The 27,447-nt window shown below is 42.6% G+C and overlaps 1 protein-coding gene across 5 annotated transcripts in view; it reads right to left on the reverse strand.

The window, feature by feature from the left end:
- The window catches only part of MYOT (myotilin), a 546,673-nt gene that overhangs the window by 119,241 nt on the left and 399,985 nt on the right, over positions 1 to 27,447 (reverse strand). For all 5 annotated transcript variants that reach the window (XM_069652618.1, XM_069652622.1, XM_069652620.1 and 2 more), the window contains one exon: positions 12,274 to 12,418. In XM_069652618.1, the coding sequence (XP_069508719.1) occupies positions 12,274 to 12,418 (145 nt within the window). The remainder of the gene's footprint in view (positions 1 to 12,273; positions 12,419 to 27,447) is intronic.

The raw sequence follows: 27,447 nt of genomic DNA on the forward strand, positions 1-27,447 counted from the left end.
TCACCTTCAAGCCCTACTACTTTTCCACACCTAGAGCAAAGGTGGGGTTTATGATATCACACCTCACTGGCAACGCATTAACCTGGGCAACTCCCCTAGTCAATTCGTGCGATGCCCTCCTGGATGATTACAATGGATTTGTGGAGCCATGTTTGATCGCCCTGAGCAGGTTTACAGCGCTCAAGAACGTCTACTTGATTTTCGACAAGGATCCCATGATATGCTTACCTATGTCACCCATTTCAAACAACTTATGAAGGAAGCTGATTGGTCCCAAGAGGCTAGCTTCACTCTCTTTCGAAGAGGCTTGCCATAGACCACCCTTCCAGTCCAGAACCCGCAGTTTCTCTGACCTCAGATCCAGAACCCATGCAAATGGGGGCATTCCGTGGACCCATTACCTCACAAGAAAGGATGTGCAGTATTCACACTGGTCTCTGCATCTATTGCGCCTCCGATAAACATCTTGTCAGAAAGTGCCCTATTCCTCCTCCACGGCGTTCAGGAAATGCCAGCTCCCGATCCTAGATGGGGCAAAGTTTCGGGAGAATGGTGTCTGCTCCACATCAATTCCTTCCTTGAACTCTCCTGGACAAAATAACCTTGTGATTCGACAGGCCTTTCTATCGCCTTCTAAGAAAGAATCCTACCCCATCCTGGCATTAGTGGATTACGGAGCCATGGGCATATTCATAGATCATGATTGGGTCACAACTCATCACATTCCATGCGAAACACGAGAGACTATGCAACCTGTTGAAGCTATCGATGGAAGACCCCTGTCTTCAGAACCCATAACCCTTCAAACCAAGGAGCTTCTTCTCTCCATAAACCACCATCAAGAGAGGATTAAATTTGATATTATAAAATGGTTCTAGGCATGCCCTGGTTACAGAAGCACAATCCCTATATCAATTGGGCAGCAGGCTCTCTATTTCTTGGTTCGGAACATTGTATGTCCCACTGTTTGTCCCTGAACACCTTACCAAAGCCCTCTGAAGACTTCCAAGAAAATCAGCAAATACCAGTCACTGTCTCTAACATCATCCAGATTCCCAGGGCCTACCAGGCATACACAGATGTGTTCTCAACAGCCATAGTTCAGGCTCTACCACCCCACAGACCTGAAGATTGTGCCATCGATACAGAACCTTCAGCAGTAATTCCGTTTGGAAGAATGTTTATCTTGTCAGAACCTGAAAAGAGGGCCCTCTGGGAATACCTGGATACCAATCTGGAAAATTGAACTATTCGACCATCCAAGTCCCCGGCGGGCGCCTCCCTATTTTTTGTTGCCAAGAAGGATTCCAAGGAGCTTAGGCCATGTCTCGATTACCGTGGCCTTAACCAATGCAATGCACTCTTAAGGACCGTTATCCAATTCCTCTCATCTCAGACATCCTGGAAGCTCTCAGAGGTGCTGTCATCTTCACAAAACTAGACTTCAGGGGCGCTTACCATCTTATTCGTATAAAGGAAGGTGACGAATGGAAGACAGCCTTTAGAACACCCTTCAGCCATTTTGAATATCTAGTTATGCCCTTTGGACTTGCTAATGCCCCAGCAGTCTTCCAACGTTTTATGGATCAGGTATTTTTTGATATGCTGTTCCTCTTCATCATTGTATATCTAGACAACATACTGATTTACTCCAAGGACCATCAAAAACATGAAGAGCACGTAAGGGCAGTCTTACAACGTCTACGGGAACTTAAACTCCTGGCCAAACCCGAGAAGTGCCTTTTTCATGTATCTACTGTTCACTATCTCGGATTCGTTCTTAGCCAAAGGGGGATTGGAATGGACTCTTCGAAGGTTGATTCCATTCTCTCTTGGCCTGTTCCCAATAGCGTAAAGCAAATCCAATCCTTCCTGGGGCTTGCTAAATTCTACAGAAAGTTTATTCCAGCATTTTCGGAGATTGTTCATCCTATTGTTACATTATTAAAGAAGGACACCCCTTTTCAGTGGACCTCAGTCCAAGATTCGGCGCTTCAACGGTTAAAGTCGGAGTTCACACAAGCTCCCATCCTTGCTCAACCTGACACAGACCGACCCTTCATTGTTGAAACTGATGCTTCCAACTACGCCATTGGGGCAGTCCTGAAACAGGAACTTGGAGACAAACTAGAACACCCCATCTCCTATCTCTCCCGCACTTTGACTCCCAATGGAACCCATTATTCCGTCCTGGAGAAGGAATTGTTAGCCATCCGTCAGGCCTTCACTGATTGGCGTCATCTCCTTCTGGGAGCCAAACACCCGGTTCAAGTCCGCATGGACCATCGGACTCTCCAAGTCCTACAATCCCTAGAATGTAGAAACAGTCGCCAAGCCCACTAGGCCTTATTTTTTGCCCAATACTAATTCCAAATCCATCACTTCCCTGGAACACACAACATTATGGCCGATGCCTTATCCAGACATCCTGACTATGAAACCCTTGAAGATCGGACCTTTCCTAAGATGTTCCCCAACACTTGTTGCTCAAGCAATTACTCTCCTGGAGGATATTCAAATCCAAACTCAGTCCTCAGAACCATGGAAGGAGTTTAAGAGAAACAACCTATGGAAACTTAAAACAAAGGACGGATATCTATTCAAAGATAATAGGTTGGTTATTCCTACTCCTGGATTGAGACAAAAGATCACAAGCCTATGTCATGATACCTTCCATTCAGGACACTGTGGCGTTACCAACACCCTTCATCTAATACAAACACAGTTTCCGTGGCCCAGGATGAAGGACGATATCAAGATTCATGTCCAGACTTGTGCAGTCTGCAATCAGAACAAACATGACAATAAAAGACCAGCAGGTCTCCTGCTCCAACCAGCAATACCAACAAGACCCTGGGAAGTCACTGCCACAGATTTTATCGTAGAATTACTGTCCTCCAGAGGCTACACAACCATAATGGTTACCATTGATCTGTTCACACACATGGCCCATTTTACGCCTTTAAACAAACTTCCTTCCTCATCCGAACTTGCTGGGATTTTCTTAGAACACATATTCCAGCTGCATGGGCTACCTTTCAAGATCATTTCTGACAGAGGGCCTCAGTACATATCCCAGTTCTGGAAACAGTTATGCCGTATACTGGGAATCCAGCGTGCCTTGTCTTCTGGTTATCATCCACAGACCAATGGAGCTATTGAGCGAGTAAATCAAACTCTGGAACCATATCTTCGTTGCTTTGCCACCAGGGTCCAGGATGATTGGTCACTCTTAATACCTGTGGCCGAATTCGCATACAACAATTCGGATCATTCAGCTATCAAAACCAGTCCCTTTTTCTGTAGTCAAGGATTTCATCCTTCAATCCTACCGTCCATTCTTCCACATCCAACCCCAGTTCCTACGGTCGATTCCTCGATTGAAACACTAATCAATGTGCACAAAGAAGCTAAAGAACACCTAGAAAAGGCCCGAAGAGACGTTAAACATTATGCTGACTCCAAAAGAAGACCTGGACCTTCCTATTCAATAGGCGATAAGGTCTGATTATCCTCAAAACTCCTCCCATGTCACCTACAACCAAATAAATTGGCTCCCAGGTATTACGGACCCTTTTCTATAAAAGAAATCGTCAATCCAGTGGACTTTCGACTCCGACTACCAGAATCATGGAAAAGGATCCACCCAGTCTTCCATACTTCTCTGTTGAAGCCACAAGATAACTGCCACAGATGTTGAAAGACCCCCTAAAATGCAGATTTACGCTCCTCATAACCAGAAGAGATCCAAGCACCCCAAACTAAAACCCACTCAACAAAGAAATACCACTCCCACCCTATCAGAAGCACTCATCAATGTGAGGTCCCTCACAGCACATAACACAGAAATTGCCGACATACTCACTACGGATAACCTAGACTTTTTGGCTGTCTCTGAGACCTGGCTCCATGATGCGGCAGGTCCTGCACTTATGATTGCCATACCAGACAACTACAATATACTTAGAGTCGACCGGCCCAACTCGAGAGGTGGCGGCCTGGCTATTATTGCCAAAACTAAATTAGCACTAAGACTCACCCCACCACCAGCCATCACAACTTGTGAACTACTTTCAGCTAAACTACCCATCTCTAATAATAGTACACTAACTATTCTCCTGGTGTACAGACCACCTGGCCCACTAGGGAACTTTGAGGAAGACCTTTCCAGCCTCCTCACTAAGAACATCACAGATTCCACCTAGCTCCTATTACTAGGTGACTTTAACCTGGGATTTAATGATGTTGAGGACAAACAGGCCCAATCTATCCAATCAAATTTAGTCAAACATGGCCTTACACAAAACGTCCTAGCTCCCACACATATAAAAGGACGCACACTAGATTGGATAGCCAATCTGAACTGCACTACCACCATCGCTAACATCATACCTCAAACCTGGACTGACCACCACCTTATCTGTTTTTCATCTATTATAGAACCCTTTAAAGCAGATACTTGTGAAATAGTACCACCTATGCCTACCAGAAGCAAAAACGAAATTACGGTTGAAAAACTACTCCCTCTCCTCCTACCAGCTCTTACTGCTAGCGCCAACAACCCTGACCCAAATACGCTAGTTGATACATTTAACATCTCCATGTCCAAAGCCTTGGACACTATTGCCCCTATCAAACTACGTAAAAGTAAACAAGAATCACACCTCAATTCTTGGTTCACCCCCACCTCAAAGAACTACATATCCAAAAACGCAAACTCCAAGCAATCTGGAGGCACTCAACTTCAGTTGAGAATAAAACTCTACTTGCCAACCTTGCAAACAAATACAAGAAAGAAATAATCCAAACTAAAAAAATACATTCAATGATTGAATCAGCAAAGTTAACTCTAATTCTAAAGAACTCTTCTCCATCCTCCGGGAAATGGAAAACCCAATTGCTCCCACGGAAAATGTCCCCAAGGACAAACAATGGTGCACTAGCATCCAAAATGCATTAGCAAATAAAATAATAACTCTACAGTCCAAAATTGCAAAGAAGAAAGCCACCTTGAGCTCCACAGGAACTCGTACCACCCCTCTGACAGATTCACCAAGTACAGATGGACTAAGTAGTTGTAAACCATTTAGGTTTACCAACATTTCCATACCGGAAACTGAAAATGTTATTTCATTTCTGAAACCATCGAACTGCCATGGTGACAGTTTCCCAGCACAAGTAATCAAGGACGCAGCTAGAGAATTAGCACCTTTCATATCTAAGCTAATCAATGCCTCCTTTAGCCCTCCAACCTCAAAGAATCATGGGTACTGCCTCTCCTCAAAAAACAGACCCTTGACCCAGCTATCCCCACTAATTATAGGCCCATTACCACGGTCCCGTTCCTCCTTAAAATCATTGACAGAGTAGCCTACCTCCAGTTCCAAAAATACTTGGAAACGAACCAACTACTAGGATCACACCAATCTGGATTCAGGCCACAACACGGTAATGAAACAGCCTTAATTGATCTTAAGACACAAATCGACGAGTTGAAGGATAAAGGTAAAACAGCTATGCTCCTCCTCCTCAACTTATCGGCGGGCTTCCACCTGGTTGATCATGCAGTGTTATGCAAGCATCTAGTGTCTGCTGCCCATTTCTCAAGTGAAGCTATAGCCTGGGTACAATCCTTCCTAGCCAACCGTACGATGAGAGTGTTCTCTCCCTTAGCTTCAGCGGACCCAATACAAATCACCTGTGGTGTCCCACAAGGTTCATGTGTCTCCCCCACAATGTACAACATCTTCACTAAGCCACTCTTCGACAAACTTGACAGACTGGGGGTAACTTATACTAATAACATGGACGATACGCAGATCCTCATACCACTTTCTGGCAACTTTGTCGCAGACACAGCTCTAGTAAACAAGATTTACCTCCTCATTCAGGCATGGATGGCCTCCCACAGCCTCTTCCTGAATGACGACAAAACAGAGATACTGATCCTGGGTTCCGACACTAACCTCAAAAAACTCAGCCCCAGCTACACGGCCTTCAATATAGATGGCAATATTATCAAGGTGGTAACCGAGGTAAAAACACTAGGCTTCTACCTTGATTCCACACTATCTCTTAAAAAACAAGTCAACTCCTTGGCTTCATCTACAGCCTACACCTGCAAATTAATCAGGGCCTGCAGACCCTACCTTTCCAAAACGAACTGTATCACACTAGCCAATGCCTTAATAATGTCTAAATTAGATGACTGCAACGCCCTATATGCAGGTGCCAATAAAACTGTCATAAACAAAATGCAAATACTGCAGAACAATGCTCTTAGAGCAGCCTTGGACATACCCCGCAGAGAGCATATATCTAATATCAGGAAAGACCACCACTGGTTAAAAATTAGTGACAGAATTCTCCTCAAGACGCTATCTATCACCTACAAAGGTCTCAACAATACTGTGCCAACATATATCTCGGCTACACTGACTACAAAATCCTCCAGTCACCACACCAGAGCTTCTAACCATCTTCTGCTAGAAACCCCTATATTCAGACTCACAAAATCGGGCAGTGCGAGCTTCCCTGTTAGAGCTGCCCGTGCCTGGAATGCACTCCCGTCTGCATTAAGAGATGATGAGCCATACTCTAGATTCAGATGTAAAGTGAAAAGTTGGCTCTGGACCAATGACACCCACCAACCTGGTCCCCGGCTTTAGACCCTGGATGTATGCATGTAAATATTCTGAAAACTGCACTATCCTGAAACTTGTACTTTAGACTATCTCTATTCCCCCTGTGTGATGTGATGCTCCGACAGCTTGTATATTTGTACTGTAAATACTGTATGTATGCATCTACTGTATGTAACCAAGCTTAAGTATTCTTGTTACCGCTGCGCCCGGCTACCCCAGGGTTTGGAGCGCATTATTAAATAATAAACTAAACTAAACTATATGTTCAACCCTCTCGAACTGCTCCAAGATCTACTCCAGTGATTGTCAATGACCAACTCGAATACGACGTCTCCAGAATTTGTGATTCCAGGTACCGACGTGGTCAGCTACAATATTTGGTCGAATGGAAAGGATATCCACCTAGTGAGCTCACCTGGGAACCCATGTCAAACATGAATGCCCCCAGGCTGATTCGAAGATACCACCTTATCCATCCAGGCAAACCCAGAGGAGCTGGCCTTTAGAGGAGGCATGCTGCCATGAACCGTCGCCTGCGTCCCTTCTGACCTTGTGGGTCCCTGACCCATAGAGCACTGAATGCAGTAACCCTCCCAACATGTCCGTCGAATACGAAACGCAGCTTGCCAGCCTTTGCGCACCATGCTCGGCGCACTACTAAAACAGACGCCCCCCCCGCGGCTCTGCGCGTCTCAACGCTACTGCTCGCCGTAGCTGGACATGTGCTGCCGGAGTTCGCTCAGGGCAAATTTCCTGATTTCTGTATCCCGGTTCCTTGATTCCTCCTCCTTTCCTTTCATCCCTCAAACCTTACCGAACTTTCCTGGATTTACGCCTGTGCTCGAGTCACGGCAGATATCGTTCGTGCCTGGTTCCGTCCTGGATTCAGATTCCGTCCTGGACAATCTGAATGAAGCACGCTGGAATCCAAAGACCCGCTCACGGGTTATACAAATCCCGGACCATGCGAAAGAAGTCACAAAAGAAGGTCGCAAGCAAACAGGAAAATCAGGTGAGAAGGGGAGAGACTTGTGACACACGAGGCCTGCCTCTATCACCCTTTTTAACTGACACTTGAAAACCCTGATATCCATCTACATAGAAGCTAAATGTTAACCGGCTTTCCTGCAATAAGAAAATATCATTTTTCAACAAGGTGTCAAGTGAACCTGACATGTTCAAGAGATGCCTAAAGCCACGTGTGTTCCAAGTCAAAACGGACCATCTTTATGGTTGTGGCACTTTTTTAGGGGATAAAGAATCCATCTGCCAATTTAATACACTATGATGATCGTTTTGGGACACATTCCGAGTTTTTGTTTTCCCTCCAAATTTTGTTATTGTCAAATTTCCTATGGGGTTACTTTCCTTCATATTATTTATTTTAGCGAGTTGCCCTTCCTCTACATCCAATTCATACCGCAATTTTACGTTCTTTGCATAATGGGGGCAAATCATGGTAGCTGTTTCAGTCGAAAAACAGTGGATGTAAGAGATGTTAGGATGTGCACATTTCTGTGGTTTCACAAAGTCAAAATTGCGTGTATCAAGTACACGCAATGGAGGAATACTTTGCAGTATATTTAATAAATCTGACTGATTAATCTACTTATTTTAATTTTCCAAATGGAGTCACTTGATAGTACAAATCTTCCTATCCTTCTCCATTATGGAGGCAGTCTTTTTCAATTCAAGTGTCATCTCCATCCGCATTGCTCCCAGGGTCATGGCCCTAGATTTTACTGGGCGCTGTGGCGTGGAACATTGGTCCTCATACACTATACTGCTACTTTCAAATCCATTTCAGTGTGTTCATTTTCATCTATCTGATCTTCTCATAATTCACCTTCTTTGACCAACCATCCAGTCAGTGTACCAGCATTTTTGGGTAACCTTTTTATTTTCGGATTGCCCTTTTTCTAGCTTGTTTCAATTGTTTATGCACAGTTTGTGAACTTTTAGGGCTAACCACACTTTCAGAAACACAGATTCACCGGCCGTTTTTTATTAAACCACTGAGTATTCTGCCGTTTGCGCATGTGTCTTTGCTTGCGAGTCAAATACATTTCAGACGTTATATCAGATGCAATAGATCTGTTTGACACTGCATTTATTTTTTCATCATTCTGAATATTCTGCTCTATTTGTTTTCCCACCTGCGGACATACCAACAACTCCAGTTCATTTATAACCTTGGTAACAGCTATCAGCTCATTTAGGTTTATTTCCGCCAAACACTTTGCGATTTGCCCATTTTCACTTAAAGCTTTTTCAGTTTTTGTGAATTTTCTGACACAATTTGAGCAATATTTCAATTGCAAATTATATAGTAATCATAGCTGAATGCATTTCAAGAAACACCTCATTTTCCTAACTTAGGTTTTCTGACTCGTCATGTTCCACAAATAAATTGGAGGATGCAGAGAGTCTCTGACTGACTCCTTGCTGGGGGGCTTGCCCCTCCATTAATAGTTCATTTTCATTAAGTAGAGGCATTTGGTCCAACTCTTCAGTACAATCTTTCTCGAGTACACTCGTAATATTCTGCTGTAGTGAGTAGCAAAGCTCTTAAAGAGAATTATTATCAATGTTTGAAGACTTAGGGCCTTATCAGGAGTCTGGCGGATCCCGGTGGGATACCGACATGGCAATTGGCGTTTCCGCTACTTGGTCTGGTGCTATTAGTAGCGGTAAGTTCCCATTCCCAAATGAGTCCATTGGACCCAATGGGGTTGAGCGGCGCTATTAACACCGGCAGTAATAGCACCAAATATTATCGAAAACAGGCAGTAAGGTTTACCTCTGGCAAAAGGCTGGAGGTAAAACTCCCATTTACTGTCCGACTCATGATTGAGCCAACTCTTCAAAGTGACTGTAATAGTGTTACCGCACATTTAAGGGCTAAGACCCAACTCATTAGAGCTGTTATTTTCGCCATTGAATATTTTCACACAAAACATTAGGAGGGACAGGTGGAATCATCTGATGTCTGCATGTTACTTAATGCGCTACTGCATTGAGATCTTTCTACTGCTTTTTACAGGTGGGGCATTATCACCAGCATTTATTTTCCTTAAATTGTATTTGTTTGTTTTTACTTTCACTTTGCCTTGCATTTTTACAGAGCTTATAAACATGTTGTGTCTTTAATCAAAATATTATATTACGATATGAAGTAGCTTTCAAAAGTAAGAATAAGCTCACCACCTCTCCACTGAGCCGCAGACTGCAAGACACTTTTGAAGCACTTTGCACAATGCGCGCTTCGCGCTGTGGTGGGGATTTTAAATGACCTAGGCAAAAGTGTTGATGGTAGAGGCTCCAAGCAGAACAAGGTTTTCACAGAAAAAATGCTCCAAGTCAATAATGCTCCAGTAGCCCTCACTGCTTGACTGCAAGGCACTTTTGAAACACTTTGCACTACACAAATATATAAAGCACACTGAGACACTTTATCATACCTCTGCTGCAGGAAACAATAGCTCAATTGACTAATGTGGTTCAAAAGTTACCATCCATAATAGGATAAGAAGCAGGATGGGATGTTTACATCAGTTTGCCAAAAACCAAAGGGGTAGTGCAGACCACTTGTGGGTAATTTGGGCACTTATGTGGACAAATAATTGGACAACCTTCTCCTTGAGGTTGTGAAGCAAAGGATGGCCAGCGAGGGCAATGAACAATAATAAGATTACCAAATTCAGAGAAATGCGCCTCAGAGTGTCCATCACAGGTGAGTAAATACATGTCTATTCTTATCCTATAGAGCTCAGGCTATTCTTGGTAGAACAGGCTACTGACTAAGACATTCCTTGCCCAATTTCCGTATTCATAGGGGTAAGCCTCATAGGATTCAATTAATTCAGCTCCTTCTCGCTGGCTTTGCATTTAAGGGAGTTAACAGACCACACATAAATCTAAATTGTTAAGGATAAAACTCATCCAGATGCTAATTTAAAAAAGACTAAACTAAAAACTATCTTGATGTTGCCTCTGTGCTTCTTTATGGAAGATTGTTTCAACATTTTGGCCCAAATTGGAAATCCAGAGCATACAAAGAAATATGTAAACATTTCATAATACAAATATCTAAGTATGTGTAATGTAAAAGATGATACATGCTATCACTCAAAGTACAGCATGTGCTTGTCGAATTTCAGACTGTATAAATAATGTGTGAGTTTTTACTATTGTGCAAACCAATGCAAACTCATTATGAGTCATACTGCATTGCATCTACAATTCTTAAAGGGTAGATGTGCAAAATGTAGATCAGTTTGCACATCTTCCATAGACAGACATTTCTGTAGCTGTGTGGCTTGCAGCAAATGCCAAAGGAAATGTGCTTTCCATTCCCACTTCCTTCTTGGAGTACTGTTTCAAATTTAAAAAAAGATAGAAACCTCCTTTAAGGTTCTGGCACAAAAGTGTTGTTTCAGTGATAGCTAGTGTAGTCTCAATCTAATGTTTGGTATACATATGAAGAGGAGACAGTTGGAGCTGTGGACACATACATATAGGAGAGTTATTTGGCCATTTCACCATATTTTCCACAGTCGCTGTAGCCATTGGTGGCACAAGTCACAGTAGGACATTGGCAGCAATCGCCATTTATCCATTCAGGCTATCATTCATAAAATATGTAAGCTACTGACAAAAAGCTGTGTTAGAGCGATTCTGCTCCTCTCATCTGACTGACTTGTCTCATTAACCTGATTTGAGTTCATTGAATGGGTTGCAGGAATAGTGCAAGTTACCTTCATGACTGGTGAAAAAGCTCTGAGAATTAATACATATGCCTTTGGTATGCTTCTCTATAATTCTAGTCGGAGTTTAGTGAAAACAAAACATGCATGCAAAGATGGACAGAATCTTGAATTATGAAGCATTGTATGTGATGATTTCCATATGAACCATGTACTTGGAAGCTGTTGTGAATCAGAAGAGTGCAAGACACTGCTGATGAATTTAACCTATTTTTCAACAGTTTTAAAGGGTGTGAAAAAGGCAAAGATCGCTATCAGGTTTTGATCTGTTACATGGTAGGGAAAGTCAGAAAAGGGACAATAGAATGTGAAATCTGCAACTATAGGTGTGAATTATGTTTTGTACATTCTTGTACAAATCATAGTAGTTTCAGAGACATTTTGATGGAAAGATTAAGGCATAGGAAGCAATTCATAATCATGATTGACTTATTTCACAAGTGAAGTGGAATTTGAGCACACCAAGAGCATTTTGAAAGAGAACAAAACCTTTTGTAGCTAGAAAAATAGAATCACTTTTGCATTACTTTGGATATTTCTCAGAATTCCACTAAGGGAAGTAGTTCCACGGTATCACACTTTAGACTGGAAACACTCTGCAATTAATGATCAATTTAGAGGACACAATTAAATGCAATAAACGGTAATACAAGAGTATCTGGGAATATAATTTCATATTTATATCCCAAACTTAATATCAAAGGTACCCACATTGTGTCTTTCTCTTTAACAACCATATATAAAAACAACCCTGCGTAAACCTGGTAAGAGTAACTTAACTTTAAAAAGGTGGCAAGCTCCATTTTGATGCACACCATTAAGTCACTCTCCCCTTCTCCACTGATTGTGTGTAAAAAGTGTACCTGATTTCCATTTTGTAAGATGTTGTCTTTGAAACGCAGCTTTCTTTCAAGGTCTTGCATCAAAGCATCCTTGGTTCCTTGAATCTGATGCTCTGTGGTTGGCTGTGGCTGTTTTGGCATTTTCCTGTACATTGGTTCTGAATAACTATTAAAAAAGAACAAATGTTTCAAACTAGAGGGAAGTATTGCATGATGAAGTGTATTTACCTGACATAAGTGAGGTTTAATTACATATAGATTTGTTTTAGATTGTTGATATACCACAGACCTAGCTCTGAGGAGAAGCAGAGCATATCAAACATTTAAACATGTTTGTTGCATAAAGAACAGAATAGTATGTGGGATCTAAGAAGCAAGGATATCATAGACAATGAGATTAGTAGTGTGTATATATATACATATAAGTACTAGACAGCAGACTGTACAGTTGGTTTTACACATATTCACATTAAACACAGTTACAATTCAGAAACTGGGAGATACACATCAGTGCAGGGATAAAAACCTAAGTCTCTGGGTTCCACAGGCGGTAGCTTAGCCACTAGACCATCTCTTCAACACATATTTATGACTTTCAGAAGAAAATAAATTGTTATTTTCACATAGGAGGATCACCAAGGCCTACAATAGTGTATGTGTTGTATATACAAGAGCTGCAACATAATTCATTATTTGAGCTATGTGAGGGCCCTCTTCTAATTGCTAAAAAGTTTAAGTATGTGGTAAAACAATTAAGGTAATATGCAAGGTTCAATGTAATGCAAGTAAAACAGATATTAAAACGATATCATATAGTGGGAGTATATGCTAAGTAGATGCGATATATAGTAAAACACTTAAGGTACTATGCAAAGTGTGATGTAATGCAAGTGAACACAGATATTAAAACTATATTATATAGGGCAGGGGTCTGCATCCTATGTCTCTCCAGATGTTTTGGGCTACAACTCCCATCAATTCTAGCCAGCATAATCAGTGGTGAGGGATCATGGGAGTGTAATTCCAAAGCATCTGGAGAGCCGCAGGTTGCAGACCTCTGATATGTTAATGTTAAAGGATATTTGCATATAGAGAGTAATTGGAAAATAGTTGCCATATATAGTAAAAGCACTTGCAGGAATATGCAAGGTTCGATGTAATACAAGTGAACACAAATCTTAAAACTATATCACAGAGAGAGAGCAAGTGGCTGGGAGAGCAAAGAAAAGGTCAGACAAGAGGACAGATGCTGGAATTCAGGTGGGCTCATAAAATAGAAATGGAAAAGAATAAACCACTAATGGTTGAGAGTACAAAGTTCATAAACAATATGAAATGTGGAGAGTCTAGATTTAGGAGTGAAATGCATGTATATTGGAAATACAGAGTGAGGGAAACAAATTCGTAATTTCAAGTTAATGCAAAGAGTACAGTGTTTGGCATGAAAAGCGAAAACGGGTTGTTAGGTTTAACTAGGTGTTGAAAAGATGCAAGAAAATTGGATAATAGAAGGTGGATAGCACAGATGGGAACACCAATGAGGATGGAGCAGGCATCTAAATAAGACATTCTGTAAATGAGGATGCAATGTTCTCAACCTGCAAGGTAAAAAAGGCGAACATGTATAAATGTTTGGAAGTTAGAAGCACCAAAGACCGGCGATAGAGTAATTGTGGGTTGAAAAATAGCCACATTCTATTCCTCCTCAACCGCTTTTGACACACCATCCTGCAAAACCTCATATCCCATATGATGAAACTCTAAGGCACTGTTCTTGAATGGTTTACCTCCTACCTCACTTACAGGACATGCTTTGTCTCCATTCCCCTCAATCAAATGCCACCCCAGTAAAATGCAAAGCACAACTAAGATCTTCCCTATCTCCCCTGCTTTTCAACCTACCCAGTGCATCCCTCAGACAGACCGTGAGCAATGACAACACCCACTTTCACCAATACGCAGATGACACAAATATGCTTACAAATATCATCCGCATGAGAGCTCCATACCGTCAGATAGTGTCTCTCCACCATCACCACCTGGATAGCAATCAACTTCCTTACACTCAACCCATCCGAAACAGAATACCTCCTCATCTGTTTTGCAGAACTCACCACAGATATCCCACACATAGCCCCACACACACACCACATAGCTCCCATCATGAAAACATGGAAACCACAGCCTCACCACCTATACAGGATAAGCTGCATCCTTCCATCTGACAATTTCTGTGCTGCAATCCTGGCAGTAGTTCTGTCCAAGCTGGAACCTCAATCCTCACTGAACTCTACAACAGCACTCTCACTCTATAAAAAGGTCAGACAGAACACAACAGCAAGACTCACACCAAAACACACATCTCCCGAGCTCTCTCCCAGCTCCCTAGAGGATTGCTTTCAAAGAACTATGCATTGTATATAAAGCCATATACCCATTCTGTCGTCACAAGAAACTGAAACCCATCACCCAGAGTAACACCTGAAAAGCTACCAAAATCTCCCATGAATTCCACTGTGCAGGCTAACCTGCATACACAACAAGTCTTCAAACAAAGGGCATCCACAACCTGGAGCACCATCGTGCGCCCCATCCCTGCCGCATCATCACCTTCGATGAAAGCATCAAAACACTGCTTTCCCCACAGCTAAACCTGCCAGAACACCTCCCTCAATAGCCTTTGTTCATTGAAATCTTCCAACTGCTTTGTCTCCTCCTCCCTTTTGAACTTTGCAAAGTGCTTTGGGAACGTCTGGGTAGGACCTGCTATGTATGCAAATTTAAATAAAATAAATATATACAATTATTGATTTAAATAAGATTGTATGCATAAAACTGTAAAAACGAGAGAATAAACTAAATATTTTGAGGTTGTTTGCAGGGAGATCTGCAGGACGCAGGCAACAATAAAACATTGTATTGGAGGATCCAGGAGTTGGTAGTGGAGAGTTTGTTGGTGATGTGATGAAGAAATGGACGAAAGAGGAAATAAAGGATCCATTACTTATTTGAAAGGAAGCAGCATTTCAGTCCAAAAGAAGACATGATATAGGGAAGAGCCAGACATATACAGAGAACACTCTACGATCCGTCAGAGAAATAGGAGGCTATCCAATCCAAGAAATGGCAGAAACAGAAAGAGCAAGGTGAACAACAGTTTCAAAAACCGAGGAATAGTCTACACGAAGTGAGGCCAGGTGAAACTGGTGAAAGAGTGAGAGATTATTTAGGACAGAAAGCAAGACCGACTGAACAAGCATCACAGACACCACATGTGTGAGTCATATATTGAATCCCAAAAGGATATGTACTTATAATATATGGCTGACAGGAAAAAAAAGGTTTCACTTTCGGTCTCCAACGGAATTCGCGAATGGCCACTATGCTGCTGTTGTCTTTTTCACAGTAAGCAATGATTTTCTACATTGTGAAAATGAAGTGATGTTTGCTTTATGCATATGTTAGCTTGAAAAACAATGCAACACATCTTCACAGAATGAAAACTGCACACTTGTAGTTCGTATTGCTTAAGGAAACTTGGATTATTCATTATTATAAATCGTGAGAACATTCGTGAATTGTCATCAGCGTTATGTCGATCAGACACTGTGGGCTGAGTGCACAAAGATGTTTGTGGACGGGACAACATTGTAGCTACTTCATTTTGCACTTGCGGCCATAAGCAAGCTGCAGGCGTGTGGGGGTTCACAAAGAGCAGGATGCCAACAGTGAGCAAACTGTGCCTGTCACCAAATTGTAGCTGTTGCACAAAGGAGTTGTTGAGGAAATTAAAAAGTTAAAAAAAATTAAACTGCTCACATTCCCGTCAAAGTGGTCTCAAAAAGTTGGGGAGGTGATACACTAGCAGGGAAATAATTTCAGGAAAGTAGAAATAGTCCCAGCCGATTTTCCAAAATGACAGCAGGTTGGAATGGAGGAAAATGCGACCTGGAGGACCAGGACTTCCTCCTTGTTTGTGAATCGGTGAGATGTGTGTATGTGGGGGGGTAGGGGGCTCTCCCTCATTTGCATTATATGTACATTGCCAATCCTGCCAGGCAATGCCATTTTGTACATGTAAATTGGCGATAACTGGAGGTAATTCTCCTGCCCCAATAATTTAGCTGCATGTCTGTGTGCAGATTCTACACACGTGGTGTGTGTACCTAAATGTGGGTATCTGCATGCGTATTTGCTTCATATTTTCCATGTCTGAATCATCTGCACACTGACAGTACTCAGGCTGCCTTTTTGGGTTCACAAATGCGTTTGACCTGTTAAACATGCCCTGTGATTCCGAACCAGTATTTTTCTTTTTTTAAATGTATGCTTTATAATAAGGCACACAGCCAGATGTATTATATAAAACGTTGGCAGATTACCTGTGTGATTAGAAGGGGATGGGGGGTGGGGGCTCGCCTACGACCTGTGTGCAGCACAAACGTTTTGATATTTAGAACCTAGCAGCATTAGAGTTCACGCTTCTTTGATTTTGCTAGAGAAATATCATGAAGGACATTATTTTAGGTGATAAATAAAAGTAAATGCAACCAGATTTTTTAAAATCTTGCTATTACAAACATTCCTTTTCGGGGATCTATGTTTTAAGGGTCAAACGGGCTGCATTCTGGTCCTTCTATCTGCGCTTTGCATGCTGCTCTAGAAAATAAAACTCCATTGGAAAATCAATATTAAGCTTACAACTCTTGCTTAATTGTGAACTGCAACATGTCACCGAAAAGGTAGATCCACATGGCCTCACTCGATGCGCGCAGGCTGCCCTTTCCATCATTTCACGGCCCCCGCTGAACGAGACAGGGGGATCACCCCCAGACCACAGCACTCACTTCAGAAACATGCTTCACCATCTGGGCACTAACTTCTAAGCAACCCCCAAACAATAAACAGCTCATATTCCTTGTCCCTGGGCACTGCCTTGCCGAGGATGGCTCTCCACTGGAGGCCAACGTAAGCTTTCTCTAAGCCTGCCCAAACTTGAAGCTCCACCAAGAACCCAGGGAAAAGTCTCAGCCCCACAGAAGGGATGGGTGGGGCACACTTTTTACACTGAACTAATATCTGGGAGTCGGGCCTTCAGGAATGCAGGCCCGCGACTTGTGTAGAATGTTGGGCTCCCTTCCAACCTCCACCTTCTCTCCTTTCACTCCCATGACCCTGTCGCCCTGTGGGGGTTGGGGGGGAGTTGTTCCCTGTCCCCACCCCGTCCCCTTCTCCTAACTGCTGAGCTTTAATCAAGTCTATGCAAAAAGGGGAGATGATTCCTTGCAGATCTTCTCTGTTGTCGAAGTTCAGGCAATTTGGACTTTCAGCAGGGCTTCACCGGGGTGTCCAGTAGTTTCAGCAGTCGTCTTCCTTCAGATTCTCCTTGGTTCCCTCGACCCAGTGGCGACTCTGCCTTCCAAATCCCAGAGACCTGCTTTTTATGCATTTTCCCCCCATTCACACAGCCTGGCTGTCAATCACACAGCAGGGTGGTTATCCTGGCAGGACAGCCACCTAGCCAATCAAACTAGAGTGTGACTTGGGTCTCCAAGGAGACCCTGTGCAGTGGGCCTCAAACCCCTCCCTCACATCCTGTCCACCCAGACACTCAGGCGCCTAAGGATGGCTTCTGTGCAGAAACCCGCCAAAGGACGGTGAACAAAGGAACCAAACCTGGTTTGGGAATGGCAAATAAACCCTACCAGAATCAAATGAATTTAAAAGGGTTTCAGCGGATTAAAGTTCGAGGCTGCCACCATAGCCTCTAACAATACCGAGGCTATTTTTATAGCTCACTGTAAAACAAAAATGGTATATACCATTGCTACCAGCCAAATCTTAGAAAAAGGGGAACAAAATAATGTTCCATGAGAAACAGACAAAAGGGATAACTATTAACCCTTTCCAGTACTCTATGGAAGATAGTTTGTACTGGGTCTGTAAATTTAAAAAGACTAGTAGTCAATGGCAACTTTACATGTTCTGGGAGACAGCAGTCAGTCCCAGAAAATGAAGGTTAAAGTGGGAAGTCTAAAAAGATAACCCTGTGTCATTGCACTAAAGGTGCTGTGTGACACACAGTAAAAAGATGATGCCTATGGAGTAGGTGACATAGTCCATGAGCACAAAATGTACAACACACAGCAAAAACACATTTAAGAGTGGGGAAAAAGGCTCACACTCTTACCAGGTGAAAAAGAAAATCCTAGAAATCCAGCAAAGCTGCTGAGGGACTCGGTAGGTAAGGGAAATTAGCCATTCTGGAGAATTCTCCCTAACAGCGACTCTTAAGTTTAGTCAAACCTTTTGTTTCTGAGGCAAATTGTGCCACTTTGGTTCATGCCCTTTTGATGCCCCGGCTGGACTATTGCAATGTCCTTATGCTGTGCTCCAGAAGCAATAACTTTAGGCGACTTCAAGTTCTTCAGAATGATGCGGTACGTATTGTGAAGAATATGCCGAGACATGAGCCTATTTCCCTCCACAGGAGGAGTCTTCGTTGGCTCTCTGTGGAGGCCTGTATCTAGTTTATGGCTTTGACATTAGTGCACAAATGCATAAATGGGCAGGCTGCTACCTACCGCAAAGAAATTGTTAAGATCTGTACTTCGACCAGGCTGACCATATCTTGTCAAGGAGTCCGTATTCTAGCCCCCAGGAGTAAGAGAGTCAGAGGGCTGGGTCGGTCCTTTTCCTCGCAGGTTGCCCCTTTGTGGAATAAGCTGCCTTTGTCACTTCATGCCGAAACACATCTCCGGATGTGTCGAAAGTGTGTCAAAACTATTGTCTTTGGCTGAATCCTTTTTAGTGTTGTTTTCACACTTGCTGTCATCTTTGCTTTTTTTTTTTTCTTTCTGCACCGATGCCTATGCGCTTCTGGTGCATTATAAGTGCAAATAACAATAACAGGATAGATTTTTGCACGGTTCATCTCATTTATACCTGGAAAAAAATGTTTTCTTTTGATTACCTAATTATATATAAGGGCCGCTTCTTCCATATCATTATCATTTTCAGAGGAAAGCAGCCACAGCTCCAATTGTAAAGGAGCCATTGAGAAGGAGAGAGAGCGTTTCATTAGGGTTTTCCATACAGGACCCTCTATGACTTTTAGCCAGTTCCAGTCCTCTCTGTGATATGTTAAACGAGTGACTGTTTGCATTTTGTAAATGTTTAATAAAGTTGTAATCAAACACTTCACATAGAGTTGGTTAAACTTTATCTTCTCTCCCACAGTTGTTACAGTTTTTAATGTAAATGTTCGGTTTAATCATTCAACTAACTTGACTGAGCAAAAGGAAAAAGCGAGATAAATTAAATGGTCAGTCACCTCTAGATGTTTTCAAAAAGGAGTCCAATTACATTTGTTTTTTTATTTTATTTTCTATTCAGTAAGCAATATCATTTTTGATTTGATCATGTTTAACTTAAGGTTGTTCATTCCAACTTAGATTTCCATAGGGAACATTGCAATGCTATAGGAGTACTATCTTGTAGAATGGTATTATCTTCATGCTCGTGCCAAGACACGCTCAGATGACCCAATTTAGGAGGAACGTTTCAAACAATTGCCATCATTGCATATAGATCTGATACACACAAACTGAATAGGCAACGTGTCAACATGCACATCTATCTCAGATCTCTATATGTAGGCACCTCTTTTGTGGGGGTCCCATCAGTGTCTAATCAGGCTTTAATTACTGTCTCAAAAGTAACGTAGTAAGCATTTAAAGCAAGCCTGTTGGAGTACCACATCTTTCTAATTCCGTATTTCTGTCAACTAAGTTGAAAGTAGCAGTGACATCTAGGAAGCAGTGCACACTGTGGTAGCCGTTTTTTTTTGGCTTGTTTCCACCATAGAGTCAGAATCATACCATTTAATGAGGTGCCCATTTTGTTAAAAAATCCTATATTATTCTGTGACTGCCCAGTCGTCTAGATCATACAACAATAAACTGTCAGAAATCTCACTGCTTGTAACAAATGGGCAATTGGGTGATCTTTATTTGGGTTTCTCCAGAGCCCTTATTTCTTACTGCACCCTGACAGATGCAATGAGTATGTGAAGCTTTGTTAAATCCAGGATTTGCTGCTTCCAGTAGAACAGCATACTATATCATTCTGATCGGTATTCACATCTGTTACAGATCACTTTTCAATGGGGTTATTCTCTTTTTTAGCGTGTAAAAACGGCCTTACTGTTAGTCAATGAAAGAAATACTACAGTATAACTGGAATTATTGTTTTATATTTTATTATTCTGATGTTGTTAGTATGTATGTTCATTATTTCTTACATTGATACTTTGGTTTGTATTTTTAGGGTTCATTATTTGAATAATGTTTTGTGTAAAAAGTCAAAATGTTGACTAAAATCACAATTAAAAAAAGAAAGAACAGCATTCTCTAGGAGGGCATCCAATATAAAGTACAAAGAAGTGGAATTTCTGACAATATTTTCTTAAGATGCACAGGTAATCACAAAATAAGGATTAGATAGGTGAATTTAACTCTGTGCACACATATCGATGACTTTGGATATGAAGACAAAAATCTTTATACTAAATGAAGCACATAGCAAAGAAGTAATGACAATGACAACACTTATTTATTCTATTTATCTTATGGCATTAATTGAACACAGAGAGCCCTTTGATCAGCACAACTGTATAGGAGAACGAACGCAGGGAGCTGTACATTCCATTGGCAGGGTGCTATTCAATAGGTCAAGGTGATGATAGAACAGGTAACACACCAGTTGGAGGAGAGGAAGGATACAAGTGACAATATGGACTGTGGATCACACAATCTATATTAGCTATGTAATATATAAATAGGTAATCAGAGGACCACATACATATAAATAATTGAGAGAAAGGATTATACAATAGGGGCCAACAGGTGGACAAGAGGGAGTGATAATGCCCTGATATAGGGTGGTGTCCCTTTTACATGGAGAGGAGATTCAGTTTAAGAGAAGATTTGAAGGTAGGGAGAGTAGTATTTTTAGTGTGTGGTAGTTCCATTAGAGAGGGCCATGTAGAGAAAGGGAGGAGGTACAGGTGGTGGTGCAAGGTGGGTTGCGAAGTGAAAGATTGATTGGGTGCTGGGGTGAAGCGTTTCAGATGGAGAGTAACGAATGACAGACATAACCAGATTGGGGTTGGAGGTGGCTAATACATGGATTGATTTAAAGAGGATTAAAAGAAATGTGAAGAGGGACTTTTGGTGAATGGAGAACCTGCGGCTAAGAGGTGGAAAGCAGAGCATGGTGAGGAACAGGAGAGGAAGTACAGAATAATAAAGTTTAAAACTTTATAAAGGTGACAAAAGAGTAAAGAGACAGTTCTACAAGGAAGCAAGAGCAATAGCCATGTTGACTGAGTACAAAGGGATAGACAAGAGTATTGGTGGAGTGGTAAAGGAGGAGGCATATATTTTACTGATGTCTATTATGTTGAGTCTAACAGCAGTCATCGGCACATTGAGACATTGGTAGACTTTGAGATCTTTGTCGAAGAAGACATCAAGGTTGCAGGTCTTGGGGCAAGGGGTTAGAAAGTCATTGGCAAAAGAAAATGGAGATGTGCAGGCAAATATGAGACAATAAAGTATGATCCAGTATTAGGTGGCTGATAGACAATTACAGATGTAACATGTGAGATCAGGAGTAAAGGTGGCAAAGGAGTAATAGGTAGTACAAGGATCTAAAGCAGAAGGGATCTTCGAGGGATGAGCTACTGAGTTTAAACAGTAGTGGGCTGAGGACAGAACTCTGTGGAACTCCCAGTATGAGGTAATCATAAGGAGATGTAAAATGAATGGGAAGACAGGTAATCCAGGCAAGTGTCTAAGATGTGGTTGTATGAAAGGGGTGGAGTGAGAGCGGGGTGATCAACAGAGTCAAAGACTGTTAAAGGTCAAGCAGGATGAGGAAATAAGAGTGTTTAGAGTGATAGGCTGTGGTGAAAAAAAAAGATTTGGTACACTTCAATTTTCGTTAAGTCGTTTAGTGGTGCGCTAATTGAAGGTGGTTACAATGCCATTGGTTCCAAGGTAGCTGGTGATCCAGTTGGCCTATTCAAGGAGATTGGAGAATTGGAAAGAGGGGACAAAGGACAATGAATGGCTAGGCTTTTAGTGTCAGTGGAAGGCTGTTTAAGAATGGGTAGTACTGTGGCAATTTTGAATCAGGCAAGAAAGGAGTCTAGTTCTAGAGAAAGGTTAAATAGTGAGAAGAGGTACAAGCAGGTAGGGAACACAGGGGCTGTGAATGGGGATTGAAAGCATCAACAAGGGAACAAGATAGATTGGATTTCTGGAGAATGGGCACTAGTTCAGCACATGAGGATGGAGAGAGGGGGTCTATTGAGGAGATTGTAGGAATTAAAGGAGAAGCAGAGAAAGAGGGTAGTTAGAGTGTAATGTATCTTAAAGATCTTTAATGAGAAGTAGAAGATGGAGTTGTTGGCAGATGGTGAGGAAGAAAGAAAGGATTAGAGGCCAACAGAGCCTGAAGAGGGGTTGTGATTTTGCAGAGGTGGGAATGGAGTGAGGAGAAAGGGTTGATGAAGGAGCTAGATCTAGCTTGAACTGAAAACCTTGCAACTGTAATAGGGTCAATGCATGTTGGAAAAGTTCTACTCTTTGGTAGATGCTGTGTGGATCATCTTAACTGAGGGAAATACAAACATATATTTGACAGTGCCAACGCCCTCTAGGTTAGCATCGCTTAGTCACATCCAACCTTAATTCCACCCAGAAAAAGGCCATGCTCAACGTAAGAGCCATACAGTCACACCACTTAAACCTTGATATCACATGAATGGCTCCTGATTCCCTTATCGATCCATTTCAAGGCCCTCTATTTCAACCACTTATGGAGGCACAACAATGGCCCACACTCTTAAATTGAGCCTCTAATCCTGCAACTCCCAACTTCTTACACTACACAGGTTTCAAGGACAACACCTCAATGGCTGCACGTGTTCAGTCTTGTGGAATTCTCCCCCCTCCCTGTCTCCAAGAAGACTTGTTTTTGAAAAGATATTAAAACACCCATGACCTTCGTTGCGGTGTAAACCAATATTGCCTAGCTGCTTACACAGCTCCTGTTTTCCCCCTCCTCTTTTTATTTCCTTCTCACTTCCATCTTTGCCATCCATTGTGCAGCAAGAAGCATCCAACATTGGACCACATGTTTAGGATGAGTACAATGCAAATAAGCAATAAATGAATGAAGAAGCAAATGCAATGCTGGGCAGTGCAAACTTTATCTGTCATGGTCTCTATTTGTGTGAACATTTATTTTTATAAGTGTGTAATAAAAACAAAAGTCCATGGTGGGATGATGTCCTGATTTGGAATAACAATGCCTTGGTAACAATATCAACATTTGGAATATGTTAAATGCCTGCAAGTAACACCCACATCAAGAGGCAACCGTGCCGGGCTAAAGAGACGGGCTAAGGTGGCCATGCAAATACTCATCACCTCCGTGAGCTGATAAAATAAAGTTCATGTGGCAAGTTCCCCAAAATGTAAAACATTTTAAATATCTAGTTTAACAAAGGTAGCGGGCGCCCCTCTCTCGCAAGAACAGACATGATAACCTGTTCGGTGGTTATTAACCACTTGAGAGTTCGCAGCCACTGCTTTTACTCACTGTGCCTTTCACAGATGGGAAATATCCATTTGCATATCAGTCTTTGTCCTGCCCAGGGGCAGTCCAGCACCGAAATACAATGGCAATTCCAATCTGAACGAGAGTACCACCAGCAACCCCATACACGTGTTTCACCCTTGTTGGGGATCATCAGTGAGGTGAAGCTGATGCCTCTCTAAGCACAGTGAGAGGGAGACCACGTCTGGTTGCCCCCAGGAGACCTAGGGTTACCAATCCCAGGTTCCTTAACAAATAGTTTAACAAAGGTAGCGGGCGCCCCTCTCTCGCAAGAACAGACATGATAACCTGTTCGGTGGTTATTAACCACTTGAGAGTTCGCAGCCACTGCTTTTACTCACTGTGCCTTTCACAGATGGGAAATATCCATTTGCATATCAGTCTTTGTCCTGCCCAGGGGCAGTCCAGCACCGAAATACAATGGCAATTCCAATCTGAACGAGAGTACCACCAGCAACCCCATACACGTGTTTCACCCTTGTTGGGGATCATCAGTGAGGTGAAGCTGATGCCTCTCTAAGCACAGTGAGAGGGAGACCACGTCTGGTTGCCCCCAGGAGACCTAGGGTTACCAATCCCAGGTTCCTTAACAAATAGTTTAACAAAGGTAGCGGGCGCCCCTCTCTCGCAAGAACAGACATGATAACCTGTTCGGTGGTTATTAACCACTTGAGAGTTCGCAGCCACTGCTTTTACTCACTGTGCCTTTCACAGATGGGAAATATCCATTTGCATATCAGTCTTTGTCCTGCCCAGGGGCAGTCCAGCACCGAAATACAATGGCAATTCCAATCTGAACGAGAGTACCACCAGCAACCCCATACACGTGTTTCACCCTTGTTGGGGATCATCAGTGAGGTGAAGCTGATGCCTCTCTAAGCACAGTGAGAGGGAGACCACGTCTGGTTGCCCCCAGGAGACCTAGGGTTACCAATCCCAGGTTCCTTAACAAATAGTTTAACAAAGGTAGCGGGCGCCCCTCTCTCGCAAGAACAGACATGATAACCTGTTCGGTGGTTATTAACCACTTGAGAGTTCGCAGCCACTGCTTTTACTCACTGTGCCTTTCACAGATGGGAAATATCCATTTGCATATCAGTCTTTGTCCTGCCCAGGGGCAGTCCAGCACCGAAATACAATGGCAATTCCAATCTGAACGAGAGTACCACCAGCAACCCCATACACGTGTTTCACCCTTGTTGGGGATCATCAGTGAGGTGAAGCTGATGCCTCTCTAAGCACAGTGAGAGGGAGACCACGTCTGGTTGCCCCCAGGAGACCTAGGGTTACCAATCCCAGGTTCCTTAACAAATAGTTTAACAAAGGTAGCGGGCGCCCCTCTCTCGCAAGAACAGACATGATAACCTGTTCGGTGGTTATTAACCACTTGAGAGTTCGCAGCCACTGCTTTTACTCACTGTGCCTTTCACAGATGGGAAATATCCATTTGCATATCAGTCTTTGTCCTGCCCAGGGGCAGTCCAGCACCGAAATACTGATGATCCCCAACAAGGGTGAAACACGTGTATGGGGTTGCTGGTGGTACTCTCGTTCAGATTGGAATTGCCATTGTATTTCGGTGCTGGACTGCCCCTGGGCAGGACAAAGACTGATATGCAAATGGATATTTCCCATCTGTGAAAGGCACAGTGAGTAAAAGCAGTGGCTGCGAACTCTCAAGTGGTTAATAACCACTGAACAGGTTATCATGTCTGTTCTTGCGAGAGAGGGGCGCCCGCTACCTTTCTAAAACTATTTGTTAAGGAACCTGGGATTGGTAACCCTAGGTCTCCTGGGGGCAACCAGACGTGGTCTCCCTCTCACTGTGCTTAGAGAGGCATCAGCTTCACCTCACTGATGATCCCCAACAAGGGTGAAACACGTGTATGGGGTTGCTGGTGGTACTCTCGTTCAGATTGGAATTGCCATTGTATTTCGGTGCTGGACTGCCCCTGGGCAGGACAAAGACTGATATGCAAATGGATATTTCCCATCTGTGAAAGGCACAGTGAGTAAAAGCAGTGGCTGCGAACTCTCAAGTGGTTAATAACCACTGAACAGGTTATCATGTCTGTTCTTGCGAGAGAGGGGCGCCCGCTACCTTTCTAAAACTATTTGTTAAGGAACCTGGGATTGGTAACCCTAGGTCTCCTGGGGGCAACCAGACGTGGTCTCCCTCTCACTGTGCTTAGAGAGGCATCAGCTTCACCTCACTGATGATCCCCAACAAGGGTGAAACACGTGTATGGGGTTGCTGGTGGTACTCTCGTTCAGATTGGAATTGCCATTGTATTTCGGTGCTGGACTGCCCCTGGGCAGGACAAAGACTGATATGCAAATGGATATTTCCCATCTGTGAAAGGCACAGTGAGTAAAAGCAGTGGCTGCGAACTCTCAAGTGGTTAATAACCACTGAACAGGTTATCATGTCTGTTCTTGCGAGAGAGGGGCGCCCGCTACCTTTCTAAAACTATTTTAAATATCTATGTTAGTTATCCTCTCTCCCATGATCTCTTTATGCTTTATCTATTCAAATAAATATTTGTCTGAGACAATATGTTGTCCGACCCACAAAAACAGACATATCACTCTTGATAAGCATCAGACCCTCGTATTCTTTTTTTTTTTTTTTTAAAGGAGGACTCCCAAGTAGATGAAAAAATGTAAATTCTCTCCCACTCCATCCTCTGTGGATCTTAATTGAAAAAGGGTAAAGGTAAACATATGACAAAAAGTCAAATAAATAACTACCAAGAAAATGCGTTCTAAGTAAGCAGTAAGTAGTACATTGCCTAGAAATTAAACCAAGTTATAACTTAAGAGCTAGAACTTGCATTATATAATGCAGTCTGTTTTCCTTAGGGCGTCTCAATACATGTAGACGGGCTGTTATCGTCGCAAACAGAGCATTGCTGGATTCACACACCATTGACCATCATCATTAATCGGGGACTTCCTGAACGGTATACCCTTCCACGGATTTTCAGCACTGAGTTCTGTATCCAATAATATACATTATAGCATGCTGAAATATGAGGATCTCTGCATGATTAATGATTTAGTGCCCTAATCATGCACATTTCCTCAAATACCTCATTCAGTATTTCAGAAATGATGCATGTAATATGTTTCCGATTTCTTCAAAATCCATTCCCATCCCAGTTTGTAGGTTAAAAATTGATATACAGTCGCGGATCATACCACTACTGTACCGTGCGAAACAATGCACAGAAGTTTCACTATTAACCCTGCTGTGAATTGCATTGCTCAGGGGGTGAGGCGGTGTGCACCAGACATGCCCACATGTTTCACTCCCACAGAGGGGTTGCCTGCTCTTACATTTCTCGATTAAGTAAAGCGATACTTAGCACATCATACTGCGATGGGGTAGTAAATTGTTCACCTTCATGTTTTGGTTTAGGTAAAAATTGACCATATTTTCATGGGGTTTTTTCCCTGATGAACATATGCACGTTTTATTATTGACCCAGAATACTGTATGGGTTA

Source organism: Ambystoma mexicanum, chromosome 3p, assembly GCF_040938575.1.
Source record: "Ambystoma mexicanum isolate Mex_15411 chromosome 3p, UKY_AmexF1_1, whole genome shotgun sequence".
Lineage (NCBI taxonomy): Eukaryota > Metazoa > Chordata > Amphibia > Caudata > Ambystomatidae > Ambystoma > Ambystoma mexicanum.